The sequence below is a fragment of the Centroberyx affinis genome, unplaced genomic scaffold, assembly GCF_046629955.1.
Source record: "Centroberyx affinis isolate AG114_WGS23_722 - 3 ecotype Tasmania unplaced genomic scaffold, CSIRO-AGI_Caff_v1 ptg000235l_1, whole genome shotgun sequence".
NCBI lineage: Eukaryota > Metazoa > Chordata > Actinopteri > Beryciformes > Berycidae > Centroberyx > Centroberyx affinis.
This window is the reverse complement of record NW_027278920.1, coordinates 50,387-65,551: the sequence shown is the minus strand read 5'-3', so window position 1 is coordinate 65,551 and position 15,165 is coordinate 50,387. Positions and strand designations below refer to the sequence as shown.

The window sequence follows — 15,165 nt, the reverse complement described above, 5'->3', positions numbered from 1 at the left end:
ATACCAACCAACACTTCAGGAGTTCTGGGACAAAACAATTGAATCATTTAAGCAATTTATTCTCCAAACAAAACAATAATGCTCTGTCCAATTTTTAAACAACGCCATTGTTAGTGGATCAGCTTGCTATTTATCAGCAGAATGAGTGCATCAGTGTAATATGAGAGCTTTTTATCGATCAACTTCAACAAACATGTACGTTCCACAGTACATTAAGTGCTAACCACACGGCTCAGCTGACAGAATTCCATCACTTTTATTGATTTAATATCAATGTGATTTGAATGGTTTAACATAAATGAGTGAGCATTTCAATGAGTTCAAATGTTGTATTCCTTTCTGGAACATTTGTGCCTGTGTCTGTTCAGAAGTTCTAAAAGAGGTAAATATTCTGGTTTCCACAACAGAATTCGAATAAGTTAAAAGGGTCAGCCGCATCTGACTTAATCATTTAACTTTGGCAAATTCCTCCAAAATAAAAATAGCTTTTTACATCTTCTTAGTTACAGAGGTAATTTATCAGCAGAGCTATAGTTGCACATAAACAAATACTGTTCTCAATCCTATGTTTTAAATAGTCCTAGTTGCCTCTGGTTCTGGTAAGTCCCACTTGACCTCTCTATGGAAGTGGCCATTCCATGTTTAAATAAACAAAACAAACCCTCCAAACATGAATGAGCTATAAATTCTACAAAATAGATTCTGGTAAATTTCTGTAAAGTGTTCCTTTCGGAAATTCCCGTGCCCTTCGCATCAAGAATACACCTTTCAAAATCCCATTATATTCCAGAAATTCCATGACCACTGGCAACCTTACAGCCCATAATTGATTATCTAAAAATATAATTTTTGACTTTATAATTCTGATACATAATTAAACAATTAATCCATTTTAATTTTAATAACCAGGGTTAATAATTCCAACACACATTACAAAATACCATTATTATTTAATATAATAATATTTTACTATTATTCTTTTTTCCAATTCACATAGACTCTAAATAATTAATTGGAATCACCAAAGTATAAGTGAATGACCAATAGAGGCAATGTTTGGGTCTGACCTCAAGCAGTTATTCACCTGCTTCACCTCACCTGGTTGCTTCATCTTGGTTCTGTGTTTTGCTGAGATTGTTTCTAATCTCACAGGCAACATGAGTGCATAAACATTCTAAGGCTGTGTGTAAATAAATCCTACAATATTTGTCAGTTGTAATGCATCCAAATGTGCTGTCTTTGCATCAAACGGGGTCTTTTTTCTCAAGCGTCACATAAGACTTTGAGTCTATTCCTCCTCTTCATCCTCTTTGATCTTAACCTTCACCCTGTGCCAGGCGTTACTCAGCACACCCCGCAGATTCCAGATGGGTGCAACCGAGTCTGGCTGCATGTTGTAGCTGTTGTCCACTGCCTTGCAAATTATTTCCAGCTCTTGAGCCTTGGGAGGAAGGGGGGCCGTTAGCTCCCACAGCTTCCAGGCCCAAGCCCGTCCCGGTGGGGGCGAGGGTGCGGGCGCTTGTCCCTTCTCACTGCTCCTCAGCTCAGCCACCTGCCACGTATTTCCTCCGTCCAGAGAGACATCCACGCGTACCACCTCCCGACCGCCGCCGCTCCAGGCGTAGCCCTTCACCGTCACCTCTTCGGCGCTGCGATCGACCACAGCACCATCCGCCGGCTGGGTGATAGCTGACTGGATGGGCAGCTCCTGGATGGCCGGGGCAGACTTGAAATCCACTGTATCCCAGTCGGTGCCAGGGGAGAAGCCCTTGTAATCATTCTGCTGCCAGTGGCTACTGCTCTCCTCTGCACTTACTACGATCTTGCCCAGCCACTTAACATTGCGTGCGCCAACTGTTCCTGGTACAACAACTCGGACAGGATAGCCGTGGTCGGCAGGAAGATCCTCGCCGTTCATTTCATAAGCCAGCAGCACGTCACCTTCCTCGCTCACCGCCTTGTTTAAAGGGATGGAAGCCCCATAGGTGGTCCCCGTTACGTCTTTGTCCAGCCCTTCAAACTGCACATGGTGAGCCGACCGGGCCACATCTGGCCCGTAGCCGGCTGCCAGCAGCACGTCCCTCAGCCGCGCGCCGCTCCATGTGGCGTTACTGATTGCAGCAATGCCCCAGTTGAGTCCTTTCACCTGCTTGACCTTATTCATCTCAGAGCGGCGGTTACCTGCACACTGCAACGTGGCGGTGACGGTGTGTTTGGGGAATTGTGTCTTTAAGTCTTCTAAAGACAGCGTCAGCACCCCTCCAGGTAACCCTTCCACCTGGAGCTGATATGAAGCAGGATCCACATGCGGCACTGGCAAGTGGTTCCTTTTGAAGAAGATAGCAGAGGGCGTTATGTAGTTGTCAGAGAGGATTTCAGGTGGCGGCTCAGCGTTGAAGGGCTTGAGGCTGTTGATGCGCAGGACGGGGTGGCGGTCGGGGTCGGAGGAGTAGGGGTCAGATGATTTAACAGCCTGCTGCTTCCTCTGGTCCTCCACACTCAGCTCGCCAACCTTGTATTAACCACAAACACACAAAAGAAATTCACTAGGCCATATGGGACAAACACAAGGCCACAACCCACCACACATTTTCAGCTAGCCCATAGACTTTTCTCTTATACCTCAACTGGCCAAAAATGCAAATCAAATGCATCTTTCTTGCTGCATACCAATGCAACCTTCCCATTCTGTAAGCAAGCACATATGGTATTCTTTTCTCCTGTTGCCTGCTGCCTATTATGTTTATGTGCTGGCCAGTGACATGAAGCTGATGAATAAAAACATCAAGCAAACATGCCTCTCCTTGGCCACTTGAGGGAGTGCCAGTATTTAGTCTACAGTTGATGGTTTTTAGTTCAGCGACTTCACTTTTCCTTGTGGTTCGGTATTTAAAACAGCACACAGACATTGTCATATCTTTGGTCACCAAAAGAAAGGAGAAAATCACTGACATGTTTGTTCTGGATGGGATCAAATTTCTGCTGATCTGAGGTAAAACTAGCCAATCACCAGACCTCACCTTGTAACACAGTCCAACTGTGGTGGGATAATGAGTTCACATCAATCTCTATACTTCATATATTATTTCAAATTACAAAGTCATGGCAAACATTGTTTGATGGATACAGATTTGGATATACTGAATAGATGTTTAAGGGGCTGTTCTCAGAATCTTGTGCTTTAGTGTTTGTTACTCCTGTCCAATTCTTATCTCCCCTGTGTGTTGGATGCCCTGCTTTGATGAACTTGTATGGTCTGAGCGAACGACAGGAAATCAGCCAGCGCGCGACAGCTTTTCTTCATATTCTTGTTCATTGGTTTCATAGGAAGAAATCCATACATTTGTTTGGGTGGCACTGGATGACACTGATGACACTAGCACACATTTTCAAAATCAGTTCTTTGATTTTTGGATCTTAGTGATGGTGTTAGTACACAGGTGTGCGTGTGTGCGTGTGCATATGTGGGTGTGTAAACGCGTGCTGAATCCGGTCACAGGTAACCCTGCGAACCCAAAATACATGCACACTGCTGCCGGAAAAAATCTTAGGGGAAACACTGCTATATTTCTAATATTACATGTGAACAGCTTATAACATCTGGATCATCTGGAGTTTGAACATTACCTTTTCAATCTGACACAAAGTAAAGGTAAAGCTTATGTTGACTTTTTATGGTCTTTTTTTTGTTACTCAGCACTGGTAACCAACAGTTGGCCCACCTTGTATTCTGCGAGGATGTCCAGCACATGGTCCTGGCTGTGGACAGCATACAGCGCCCAGAACGGTTCAAGGGCCCCGCCTGCTGCTAGCAAGATTTTATCACCACCAGGGTGCATGGCCACAAACTCAGTAATGTCGTAGACGCTGCCTTTGTAAGTGACCCACACGCCATCTTCCAGAGAACGGTGCTTGGTGACTTCTTCCTGGCTGAAGATGGGAACAGAGGAGACCTTGCCTATGGTTTGCACTGTAGTGGTGGCTGCCCGCTCAGCCTGCACAGGAGGGAGGAGAGCTAGAATCAACTTTGTGATCAATCAAAAAGGACATTTCTGAGACATTAAGACTGGGAACCAGTTTTCCAGGATTTTCCACCGAAAAGTCTATCCATCTTCCTCCCGGAAGGGAGGTTGTATGTCTCAGAAAGTAAATATTGCATAATTGTAAACATGTGGGGCTATACAACTGTGGCTAAATGGTAATTCAGATCCTTTTGTGATCATAATTATTTGTCACAATTATCAGTCTCAATTTTCAACAAAGTACAAATACATTTTATTATACAACAGGTAGTTCCGACCAAGCAATCTGATTGGTCAACTAGACATTTAGAACGTGATCAAATCAGCATGACAGCACACCTAGCCGTGCTCATCACTAAATATTACTCCGCCATATATTATCATACAATATATTTAAATATACGGTAACTCTGTTCAGCCTTGATGTTACTAGACGCTCTGGCATCCTCCGTCAGCTGTGCTGGTGAGTCTGTGACACGGCGCTACTAGCTTAAAATGTGAAGTTCGCGGACGTAGACCAAATCTGTCCATGAAAAAAATATTTGTTTCAGCAGATATCTTAGTTACAACAAGATTGAGCTAGCAAGGCAGTTTTGTGTTTATATGTGTGGTATTTATTCAGTTTGGGAAATCCCACGATCTCTAGAAAGCATTAGCTCAAGTTGGCTGGCTGACTCAACAGGGACTAGAAATCGTCTCTGTTGCTAGGTCGTTACTAAGGCTCCGCCTACTTGCTGGAGTAGTAAACTAGGTTCCATTACATAGGAGTCTACTGACGTGACTTACTGTTTTCCAGTTATTAGTCAGACCCCATGTATTTCCAGGGAAACGGAGGTAACACTAGCAAAATGTTTTTTATTTTGAGAGTGAATTGCCCCACAATATGAAAACATTTTGATTATATCTTGTATTTTGATGGTAACTGTTGTATAATCGCAATATTACACTTGAGGGTGTGCTTTACCGTCATTATTGGCACGACAGTGATGCGGTCGAGGTCCATAAGCGTCCTCTCTCGAGGTCCGTAAGCACCCTCTCGTGTAATATTGCTTAATTATACTTTTTGTATCCCGAATCAACATTTAGTCCATTTCTAAAGGATATCACGGGTGTAATCTTGAATGAGTTAATTTATTTGACAATTTCATTCTTAGTTTTTTCCTATCGCCATTAATGTCCATGAAAAGTCTAAACCCACCGATGTGTTGCCACAGTCGCTACAGACGCTACTACTGTTAAAGTTATCATACAAAGTGGGGGACAATGAATGGGGACTCAGTGGTAAAGCAATACAGTTAAAGTTATCATAGGTAACATAATAGTCTACACATGCTACACACTTGGAGACCATCACCCATCAGACTGGGTTGATGTGTTGAAGTGAGAGTCAATGGATAATTTTTGGGCAAACCTCTAACCACAAGACACTGTAGTTATTGTATAGTTGTTGGACTGTTGTACTGTTATTGCATCATCACTGTACTACCACTGTGCCGTCAGTGTTGACTACTTATATCATATTACCACTTACCTACTGTGCAATACCATATATCACTTATCATTTAGCATTCATATTATTCATAACACTCACACTCCTGGTGTTGTATGTTATATTGTATATTGTATTATAAATTGTACTGTAGTGTACATTGTGTAATGTATGGTTGTATTTATTGCGTATTGTAGTTCTTATATTTTGTACTGTATTGAGTAAAAACAGGACAATTACAGTTCCTACATTTCAAGATATAACTTGTAAGCCTAATTCTGAGGAGAGTAATATATGGTCAATCTGTCCTTTCATTGTCCCATACGAAAATGCTTATACAATTTCACTCATATTTCAAGTACACTCAGCAATCACTGACCCAAGGGTGGAAATACATCTCTGTTGGAGGAAACATGTTTACTATTTGCTTGTAATGATTATAGCCGTGAACACAACTAATGCAAATTAAACACTGGACTGACTGGATTGTCATTAATAATGATGTCTCCCTCTAACCTTGCTGTGGTGGAGGCCGTAAGCCAATACAGCCCCCGTTCCAGCCAGCAGCCCGGCCAGGACATGTTTCCAGCTGGGACTGTGGGCACGCTGGTACGATTCTCTTGATCTCCGGTCCTCACTGCTGCTGCTCCAGAGGCGAACTGCACACGGTGCTACAGTAGGTGCCACTCGCAGATGCCTAAATTTGAAAAATGGAAATTTAACTGTAAAGCAAATTAGGGCTGGAGTGAAACTGTCAGTGTATACTGTTCAGTACAGTGTGCAAAGAGCAGATAAACAAGGGTGTGAGTATTTGCACATAGAAGATACAATTTAAAAAAAATCATAAAAAAAAAGTTCAGTCTGTTGTTACAAAGACCATCAACTGCATTAACATTATTTTTTGAAGATGGCCATGTACTGATAAATGCGAAAATCCAAGTAATGAGTCGCCTCTATCTAATGCAATTCTACTACATAAATATTGACACCCTTGGAAAACTCATATACACTCTAGTCAACCGTGCAGTAAATACCAGAGTAAATAATAGCCATATCTGTCAGATGTCATAAAACCCCAGAAAATACCATAAAAGATTCAACGTCTGCCACTGATCCATGAAACAACTTCTAAAAGTCATACTATAAGTCTCATGTGCTATATGGGTCATATTTCCAGAAGTTATACTGACTTTAAGTTAAATTTGAGCCCAAAAAGGAACCCACGGTTTCTACTAACTGTGGCACATTTTAGAATAAAGGCTACCACACATTGGGAATAGGCCCACACATTTTTTGTGAACAACTTGTCTCTGAATAAAATAATTTTCTGAGTACACCATATAGCCTGCGGTTTGTGCTATAGTTGACACTGGTGTCGTTTCCCTCCTCAACACCGGCCATACCGGTTATACCGCCTGTCGCCACCAGGGGGTCTAAGCGCTGTCAAACTCAGCATCACTACGATGAAAGTGAATTCCTCTCCAAACTCACGTGTGTTAACGGCATTTGTAAACGGTAACACTTTTAAATCAATTTATAACACTGCTCAACACTCAGAGAGTTAATGTGAGTGAGGTGCAGATTCTGGCATATTGCCCTTCTTTAGGCTACCATTGGATTGTACTGGACACATTACTGTCACTAGGTAAGGACAAATAATTAATCCTATTGATCCTACTCTGTCAATCTGTCATTAGTGATCAGATATTAGTGATCAGCATGTTTTTAGTATGTCTTTTTATCATTTAGTAGCCTAACTTGAACATGGAAGTTCAAGTTCAAGTTAGGCTACTAAGTGCTTTTATTTTACAAAATACAAAATAACGGTATGCCCGGTGTGGGGCTAACAACACCGGTGTGGACTCCAAGACCGCATGCCACCGGTAACACCACCCACCGCGACAACCCTAGTTTGTGCTGTTTTTACTTTTAGTTACAACACAAAGGCCTATAGTGAGAAGTTTTCTACCAGCTTTTCTGCATATCTTCATGACACCATATCTACAAAACGATGTTGACAGAACGTGTAAGACAGAAGCTCCCAGATAAGGAAGCAAATGATTGTCTTTTCTCCTGCTAGGTAATGATCAACCTAAACAGTGAAACTGACTTTCCTACGTGGGAAAGTCCCGTGAATCAGAGCATGACTGACTGTGTTTTACAAAGTATAATACATAATTATTATGTTGGGACCTGAATGCCACACCAACCTTTACTAAATTGAAACCTTTGGCTAGGTGGGGCTCAGACTGGAGTAAATTAATCTCCATTTATGCCAGTGATAGGACAAAGCAGACATCTGGTATATAAAAGGCTCAGGTACTTATGCCATAAAGTTCTTAAACAACTTTTGTAACAAAACCTCAAACGAAAATAAGCTGCCCGAATGGTTTTATGGCCACCTGTGACAAGTGCCCATTTTGTAACCGTACCTTTGAGTCTTGAGAGGGCCAACTCTAGTCAGGCTTTGGCAGCATTTGAGAAGCAGCATTGCATTGATGTTCTGGGAAGAAATTAAGAGGAAAGAAAAAATCATCTTACTGTGGTACGGCACATAAGATAAGATAGCACTTTATTGATCCCCTTTGGGAAATTCAGGATAGCACCATTACAAAAAAACAGCTTAGATTTCTATTTGAACAATTGGCATACCTCCCATCGATTTTAAATATTACACAATAGTAAAATGTACTCTGGTGAGCTCACATTGACAAAGGTTTTCTTTTGCCAAACAGTCTATGAATAAACTTAACTCTGGGTTGTCCATTATTGCCAAGAGTGGGGAGTTTATCAGTGTTTGTGATTAGAACGCCACCCCATGTGCAAACAGGTCACTGGGTTTCAGCTTGTGTTTCCTAAACCTACATGACTGTTAAAGCCTCCAGTAACTTCATGTGCTCATGTCCTACTGAATATAAACTTTGTCAGTCATGTTAGTACATACCGAGTGCAACCATAGCTAGTGGGATAGCTAGTAAAAACAAATATGCAACTGTGTGCATATTTTAGCAGCATGAGGTGTTCCCCATCACAATATACAGCTCTTTCGGCACAACTCAAACTTACCATTATCTACCATTTTCTCACTTCACTGCCAACACATGTTCCTGTTAGAAGGCCCAGTTGGATGTTCAAACCCCACCTACTCCTACTCATCTGACCAACCAGCAGTTACTTCAAACATCAAAACAAGCCAACCAGCTCAAGGGGTGTGAACAGAGAGGGGGGCTAGCTTCAGTTCAGAGAGTGGTAGCTTCTGTTGACTCTTTCCTAACCACTGAAATATATACAGTACATATATAAAAATATTTGTCATTCCATAATGGTACACCTCCAGTTTGTCCAGTGTACAATTAAATAACAAAGTGAAGTTCAGTGCAGTGCAGAATGATTATACTCTAGTGGACAAATCTTAATAGACTTAGTTTTCTTCCATAAACACTGTCTTGTAATGGTGACAGTAGAGAAATTAAGTTATGAGTGTAAATAAGATTACTCCAGCCTGAACTAAGGCATGGACAAAATGTCTTAAAAGCCTTAGTGGCACATCTTTGGGCAAAACAGGAGCCTTTATGATCACTTGTCAAAGCTAACAGCTACATCAGTCCTAACATATTGTTATGAAAATCTGTGATGTAACACCCGATTCCTTTATTGTAAGGTTAAAAATACACTCTGAATGCCATCTCTGATAACAGTATGTTCCAGCTTCACACCTAAATTGAATGGAAGTACAGGCTTTTCTCGGAAGAACGGCACAAAAGTAAATTTAAATGGCTATAAAATGAAATTTGTAAGCTGCATCTTGTTATCAAATGGTGTGCAGCGCTATTGAATGGGAGACAATTAGATGACAGCTTTGACCATCAACTTACACGTCACTCATAAAATTACAGATAACGTGGAAATACTCACTTTTATTGATCATTTACACCTGGCTTATCACCGCACAGAGTTTTAAGTCATTACTCTTGTATCTGCTTCCAGTAAGGCAGCATGCCTGAGAGTCTCACTGTTTCCAGTCAGAAGCACAACAACTCCTTTAGAAAAACTCACTGAGGGAATGCTAACATGGAGGTCATGGACCCATATACTGTAGTTACCACAGTTAACAGTTACCACAAACCTTAGTAACACTTTGTAATGGATTATTATCTGACAGAGTGTCTGCAGTGTCTGCTTCATCAAGTTACAATTGAGGCTTTTAAAAAAAAAAAAAAAAAACTTTTGAATGCCAGTTAGAATGAAATGTGAGACCAATGGCCCAACTGGAATGAATACAATTGTAGACCTTTCAGAGGACACGTTTTACACAAGTGAGCAGATTTCTCAGTGAGGAATAAGCGCAAGATACCACATTTTTAAGACTCAAAACTTAAATTTAGAGTTAATGTTTTGAGTTAATATGACATAGTCTATTTGACTGTATTCGATTTGAATTCTTTTAACATCAAATAACACGCAGTTTAGAGAACATAATGAAAACATTTTACGATTTTTTTTTTTCGGATTCTGCAGACCCCCTGGTCTGACTATACTGCCACGTCTAACTTGCTTTTGTTCATGCTTTTGCTTTTTATTAATGAAGCATTTATAGGCTTTACACAAGATATATGTAAATTGAATAAACTTATTTGGATAGTCATAGAGCTCACTCAGTATCATAACCACTGGTCAAAACGCTAACTTTATTACGAAAAGCAAGTGACATCCAGTATTTGTTTTTGTCACAGTTGTATTAGCAGTATTTGTCTTCAACATCTGACTGTACTGTTTTCTCTGTAAATACGCTCATTTGCATTTGGCAGCATCTGCAACTACAATAGCAGTAATAGCAATAATAATAGTGCGTGTACTGCAGGCCTTACATTTCAGTTTTATGAAATGTGAAGCTGAAAGTACTGACTGAAAGTAAATCTGGCTTCGTCACGTGCTTCCTCATCACCATGGCTAACGTAACACTCGTAGCTAGCAAGCTTGCCGCAGGCAGCTAGCCCGACCGGCTGCCGACAGTCGATGGTTTGTTTCCCAGGCCCGCTGATGTACGTCCAGAGAGACTTTATGAACATACATCGGTGTAACGCTGGGTTCTGTTTCTGCAGCCAAATGAAAGCACACTACTCACTTCTGTTGTGTCCGCCGCTTGATACAGAGATGCTCTTTACGGTGATAGACAGCCGAAAGTTGACGCAGCTTGTTGACCACACGGATGAAGAGGCGTTCAGGACAACTCGTAAATAGGAGGCAGCTGTTTGTTGACCAGAATTTAGCTACTGCCCCTGTTTTTTTCTTTACCTCGGCCCACCCCCAGTTCAACAGGAGTTTACAGCCCGGTGCTCAGCTCTACCCGCGTCAAACCACCGCAATAAAAAACGAGACTTCCGGTCACAGCTTTCAAATTAAAACAGCGATGGACAAACACTGTAGGAAAAATAAGGAGTACATTAATTTACAGTTCACTTGCAGTTTTTATTACCCCTTCAAAAAAAGTTAATTTCACAGCTTCTATAGCCATATATTGGCCTAAGCAAGATGGCAAAATTACGCAAAGAAAGGATATTAAAAAGTCAATATTAAAGCAGCAAATTCGTCTTGGCGTGACCACTTTTATTGGTGCGAATTCACATTGAGATTCAGTAAAAAAAAATTCAAAACCAGCAATTACCTATTAATAACCTTTTGATAAAAAAATCTTATAATAATTTGTATTTGTTTGCTAATCTGTAAAATTGGTTCAATGTGCTCACAGTAGTCTCCTTGATGTTTTTTTTAATAAAACTCGAGTTTAGTGTTGTCTTGTATTTTCTTATGCAACTGTCATTTTGTGGTCATCTGGTCATCAGCAGTCCAAATATGACATGCTGTCAGTGTGTGATTGGGTATGCTCCCTTCCATTGGGTGTGGAGAGAGAGAGAGAGAGAGAGAGAGAGAGAAAGAGTGCGAGTGAGAGTGAGTTCCTGGTGGCTCCCATGATAGAAATAGGCTTTTTGGGAGTCTACTGGTACAGAAAATGGATCCAGGTATTAAGCCCAAGTGCAAAAGCTGGGTTGAAGGATGATACAGCTACCATGGCATTTATTGGGAATCAAGTGGGATGTTGCAATGTCTGGGATACTACACAGATCTCCACTCCAGTCCCAGAAATATTAAAAGGTAGAGATGACCAAGAGGTACAGTCATGAACAGTCTGATTCTAGTGAAGGCAGGAGGACGGCCCAGCTTTCTTCATCCAGTATCACTCAAGAAGAAAAGAAACAAAAACACACAAAAAAAAAGAAAAAGGATGGATGCACATGGAGTAAATCCCCAAATTAGTTGTTTTCTTTCCTTCTTTGTTTTGTGGTTTGTTTCTGTGTCTGTAATTGTTAGTGCTGTCTTTGAGGGAGAAGCTCAGATTGCACTGGCAGGGTTTGTATTCAGCAACATGTGGCTGTCCAGTCAGGAGCAGTGAGGCGGTCTCACTGCAGTCAGCACACCAAGAAAACTGTATCGGATATTACGAGAGGATATTTCAATTTTACCATATACATATGATTTGCTGCTATGGCAGTGCAACTGAATAAAGTGCCATCACTTGCATTAATAACAAAACTACCCTATCAGCAATAACATAACAGAGGTCAAATAAGACCAAGGTTGTTGCTACTTGTTTCCCCTCCCTGTTATTGGTCCATGTGTGTTCGTCTCCGCTTTTGCTTTACTGAAAATGATTAACATGTTGGAAGTGATTTTTCCATAGACCTTTCACTTGTTCCATCATCCTCAATTGTGAGAAACCCTGGCAGTTTTCCCCACCGCATCTGTGGGAAACATGTCATCTGACATGTCACCCGAGAAAGATGAGTTTGTGGCAAATGTCATTTCACACCTCCAAGATCGAGATATTTGACACTCAAGCTCCCAAGGTTCCTCTGTGTGCATGTCCCAAGCTATTCATGATGACTGAGACCAGGGAATCTTGATGTAGTCTGGAAAAACCTCAAAGGAACGCTTCAACTGTGGACAACATCAACATGGTGTCCAAAAAGTCTGGCACTAAACAAGCAGATTCTGCTGCTACCAGCATCATTAAGAACTTTGTCACTACTTACTTTAGAAGTTACTTTATAAGTAGAAGAAGAGGAAAGAGAGTCTGGACACTGGACACAGAACTTTCCAAAGTTGGAGACAGTACCCACGCAAAACTCATGGATCGACAAACACCAAAAAAGACTGGAGTAAGAGGTCAGGACTTCTCGCAGAATATCTACACTCTACACTCTGCAGACATGCTGAGAGCGACTCTAAAATAACCCCTACCATCTATCATTTCAGCTATCCAACTGTGTCCTAGGGCAAGAATGGATGAATAATGCAGAGGACTGTAAAGCTGAAGAATCCCTCGCAGCCACCACACTTGTGAATGGTGTCCTTTCTGATTTGGGCAGCATCTCAAGGTGAAAGACCCATTCTCCAGTTCTAGACTACATTGCATGCTGTTTATTCAGCTGTGTGTTCTTCTGTGGGGAAATCAGAGGATAGCTTAAACTATGACACTTGTGATTCTTTGTCTAATTCACCAAGTGGCAGTTCTGCCTCCACCAGTCATCCTTATGATATCAACAAAGATGCAACTATGATCACATATTTGGCTCATTAAGAGGGTTATGAAGTTAATAGATTTTAGCTATTCATTAAATAAGCATTTCAATATATTTTGTAAGTGCGGACATCAATATTTTTTGATTCATTATGTCCAAGAGTCTGCACCCAATAGGCTGGATTCAAATTTTTTGAGATGATTTTGATGTCAGCAGGACTGGGCCATGTGCCATGAGGGCCAAGACCATGCAGGTTTTCATTCCAACTCAACACTACAGCAGCTGATTTCACTGATTAGCACACTCCCAGCCAGAGAGGAGGAAGGAAACTAATCAGTGAAATCAGACGGTGTAGCCCCGAGGCACATGAAGCCAGCTTTGTGAATAGAAAATCTTTTCACAGCCTCAATGCGATGACACTATACTCATCATCAATGAATATGCCCACTGTGCTTTATTGACAGACAGATAAGCCTATTCATTTATGCATTTACATCTGCAATTCTCCTCCTGCAATCCTCTCTAGTCTAGGCAGGAGCCTTACTTTTCACTGTCCCAATGTTTCTGTATTGTTTCTTATTTAGTCTTTATAATAAATTATAATAATGTTTAAATAATGTGTAAATAAATGTTAGCAATCTATTTCTTTCCCACAATAAAACATCCACTTTCAGTCTACTTAATGAGTTGAAATTGTCAGCAGCATGTTTACATAATCCCACAATTATCCATAGTCTATTACTTTTGTTATTTTCTAAAATTTTGTATTACTTCTTTTTATAGCCTAGTTGTATGCATATATGAACTTTCTTTTCCCCCATTGAATCATATTACTTTTGCACTGACCTAATTTCCCCATGGGGATCAATAGTTTAATCTTATCTCATATATCTCAATAGCTGCTCTGGATCTGTCCATGTTGTAGCCTACTCTCTGTTACAAACCCTGCCTCCTTCATGTGAACATGCTCATAGCTGATAGGTAAATCCTGGGCTGACAGAGTGACTTGATAACCAGCTTTGTGAGACCTGTTATCCTGGATTGCCGCTGTTAGGTTCTGTCAAGCCAGCTATGTCAAAGAAACCCCTGGATATGTTAGGCTTCCTTAGCAGTACAGGCCCCAGGGAAAAGAAACACAAAACAGTTTCAGACTGGATCCTTGGGATCATAACTTGTTATGGCTTCTCAATAAATTTCATTTGCATGAACTTTATTTCCCCAGACTTGCTTATTCCTCTAAAAACAATAGTTGAGCTTCACAGCTCTTACATTCATTTTCATAATATTATGGATGTGTTTGGGGAAATACAAAATCCTGAAAGGCCACTTGCCTCTATAATCGGTAACACTTTATTTTACAGCCCACTAATTACAGTGTAACTAGTTTGTAATTATGGGGTACTAATAAAATAACAATGCTGTAGATACAGGGTAACAAAACAAGAAGTCCAGGAATTAAGGGGTAACAATTTTGTAATTATGACGTAATTAGGGGGGACAGAACAAATGTTATTGGTGATTGTTCCCTGTAGTTATGGAGTAAGTATTTAGATCCTAAATTATTTTATGAAAGGATTAGGAAGATTTTTATTTTACCTTTTATATTATAAAATTGACATATTTGATATTTCATCTCAACATACTGTATATTACATTCAATAAAGCTCTTGTATGTTCAATTAAGTCTGTGTTGAAGTGCCATATTTTTTGTGTATGGTATATTGTTACAGAAATGTCACCAAACAGCTGGTCTAGGGTCTCCTCTCCTAACATCGATTACCAGATGGACTTATGTGATTTTCTGTTAAACTGTATTTACTGTGGGGTAACATTGTATAATTACTGTGAACAAGAGGGGAACAAGCACTACTTTATTTTACAGCCCACAAGCACCGATAACATTTATTTTTCCCCGTCCTAATTATGTTATTGTACCCTGTAATTATTTTTTAAGTATGCAGTAATTACAAAAATAGTTACACCATAACTACCTTAGAAATCTCTCAGAATTACAAAATTGTTACCCCTTACTTCCCGGACTTATTGTTTTGTTACCCTGCACTAGTACCCATAA

General features: G+C 40.5%; 1 protein-coding gene across 1 annotated transcript; it reads right to left on the bottom strand.

Moving 5' to 3' along the window:
• Positions 1–67: 67 nt before the first annotated feature.
• Positions 68–10,804, bottom strand: suox (sulfite oxidase). Its single transcript, XM_071543179.1, has 5 exons — positions 10,637–10,804; positions 7,944–8,014; positions 6,028–6,208; positions 3,723–3,995; positions 68–2,512 (listed from the first exon to the last, which is right to left on the bottom strand). The coding sequence occupies exons 2-5, from the start codon at positions 8,000–8,002 to the stop codon at positions 1,289–1,291; spliced, it is 1,737 nt and encodes a 578-aa protein (XP_071399280.1). The 5' UTR covers positions 8,003–8,014; positions 10,637–10,804; the 3' UTR covers positions 68–1,288.
• Between the last annotated feature and the right edge of the window lie 4,361 nt (positions 10,805–15,165).

Bases quoted from the DNA above. Each gene is read 5' to 3' on its own strand.
- suox (XM_071543179.1), bottom strand. From the start codon at position 8,002: ATGCTGCTTCTCAAATGCTGCCAAAGCCTGACTAGAGTTGGCCCTCTC. The intron at 6,209-7,943 runs GTACGGTTACAA...TTTCAAATTTAG, and splicing joins GGCCCTCTCAAGACTCAAAG to GCATCTGCGAGTGGCACCTA. The intron at 3,996-6,027 runs GTTAGAGGGAGA...CCTCCTGTGCAG, and splicing joins ACGGCCTCCACCACAGCAAG to GCTGAGCGGGCAGCCACCAC.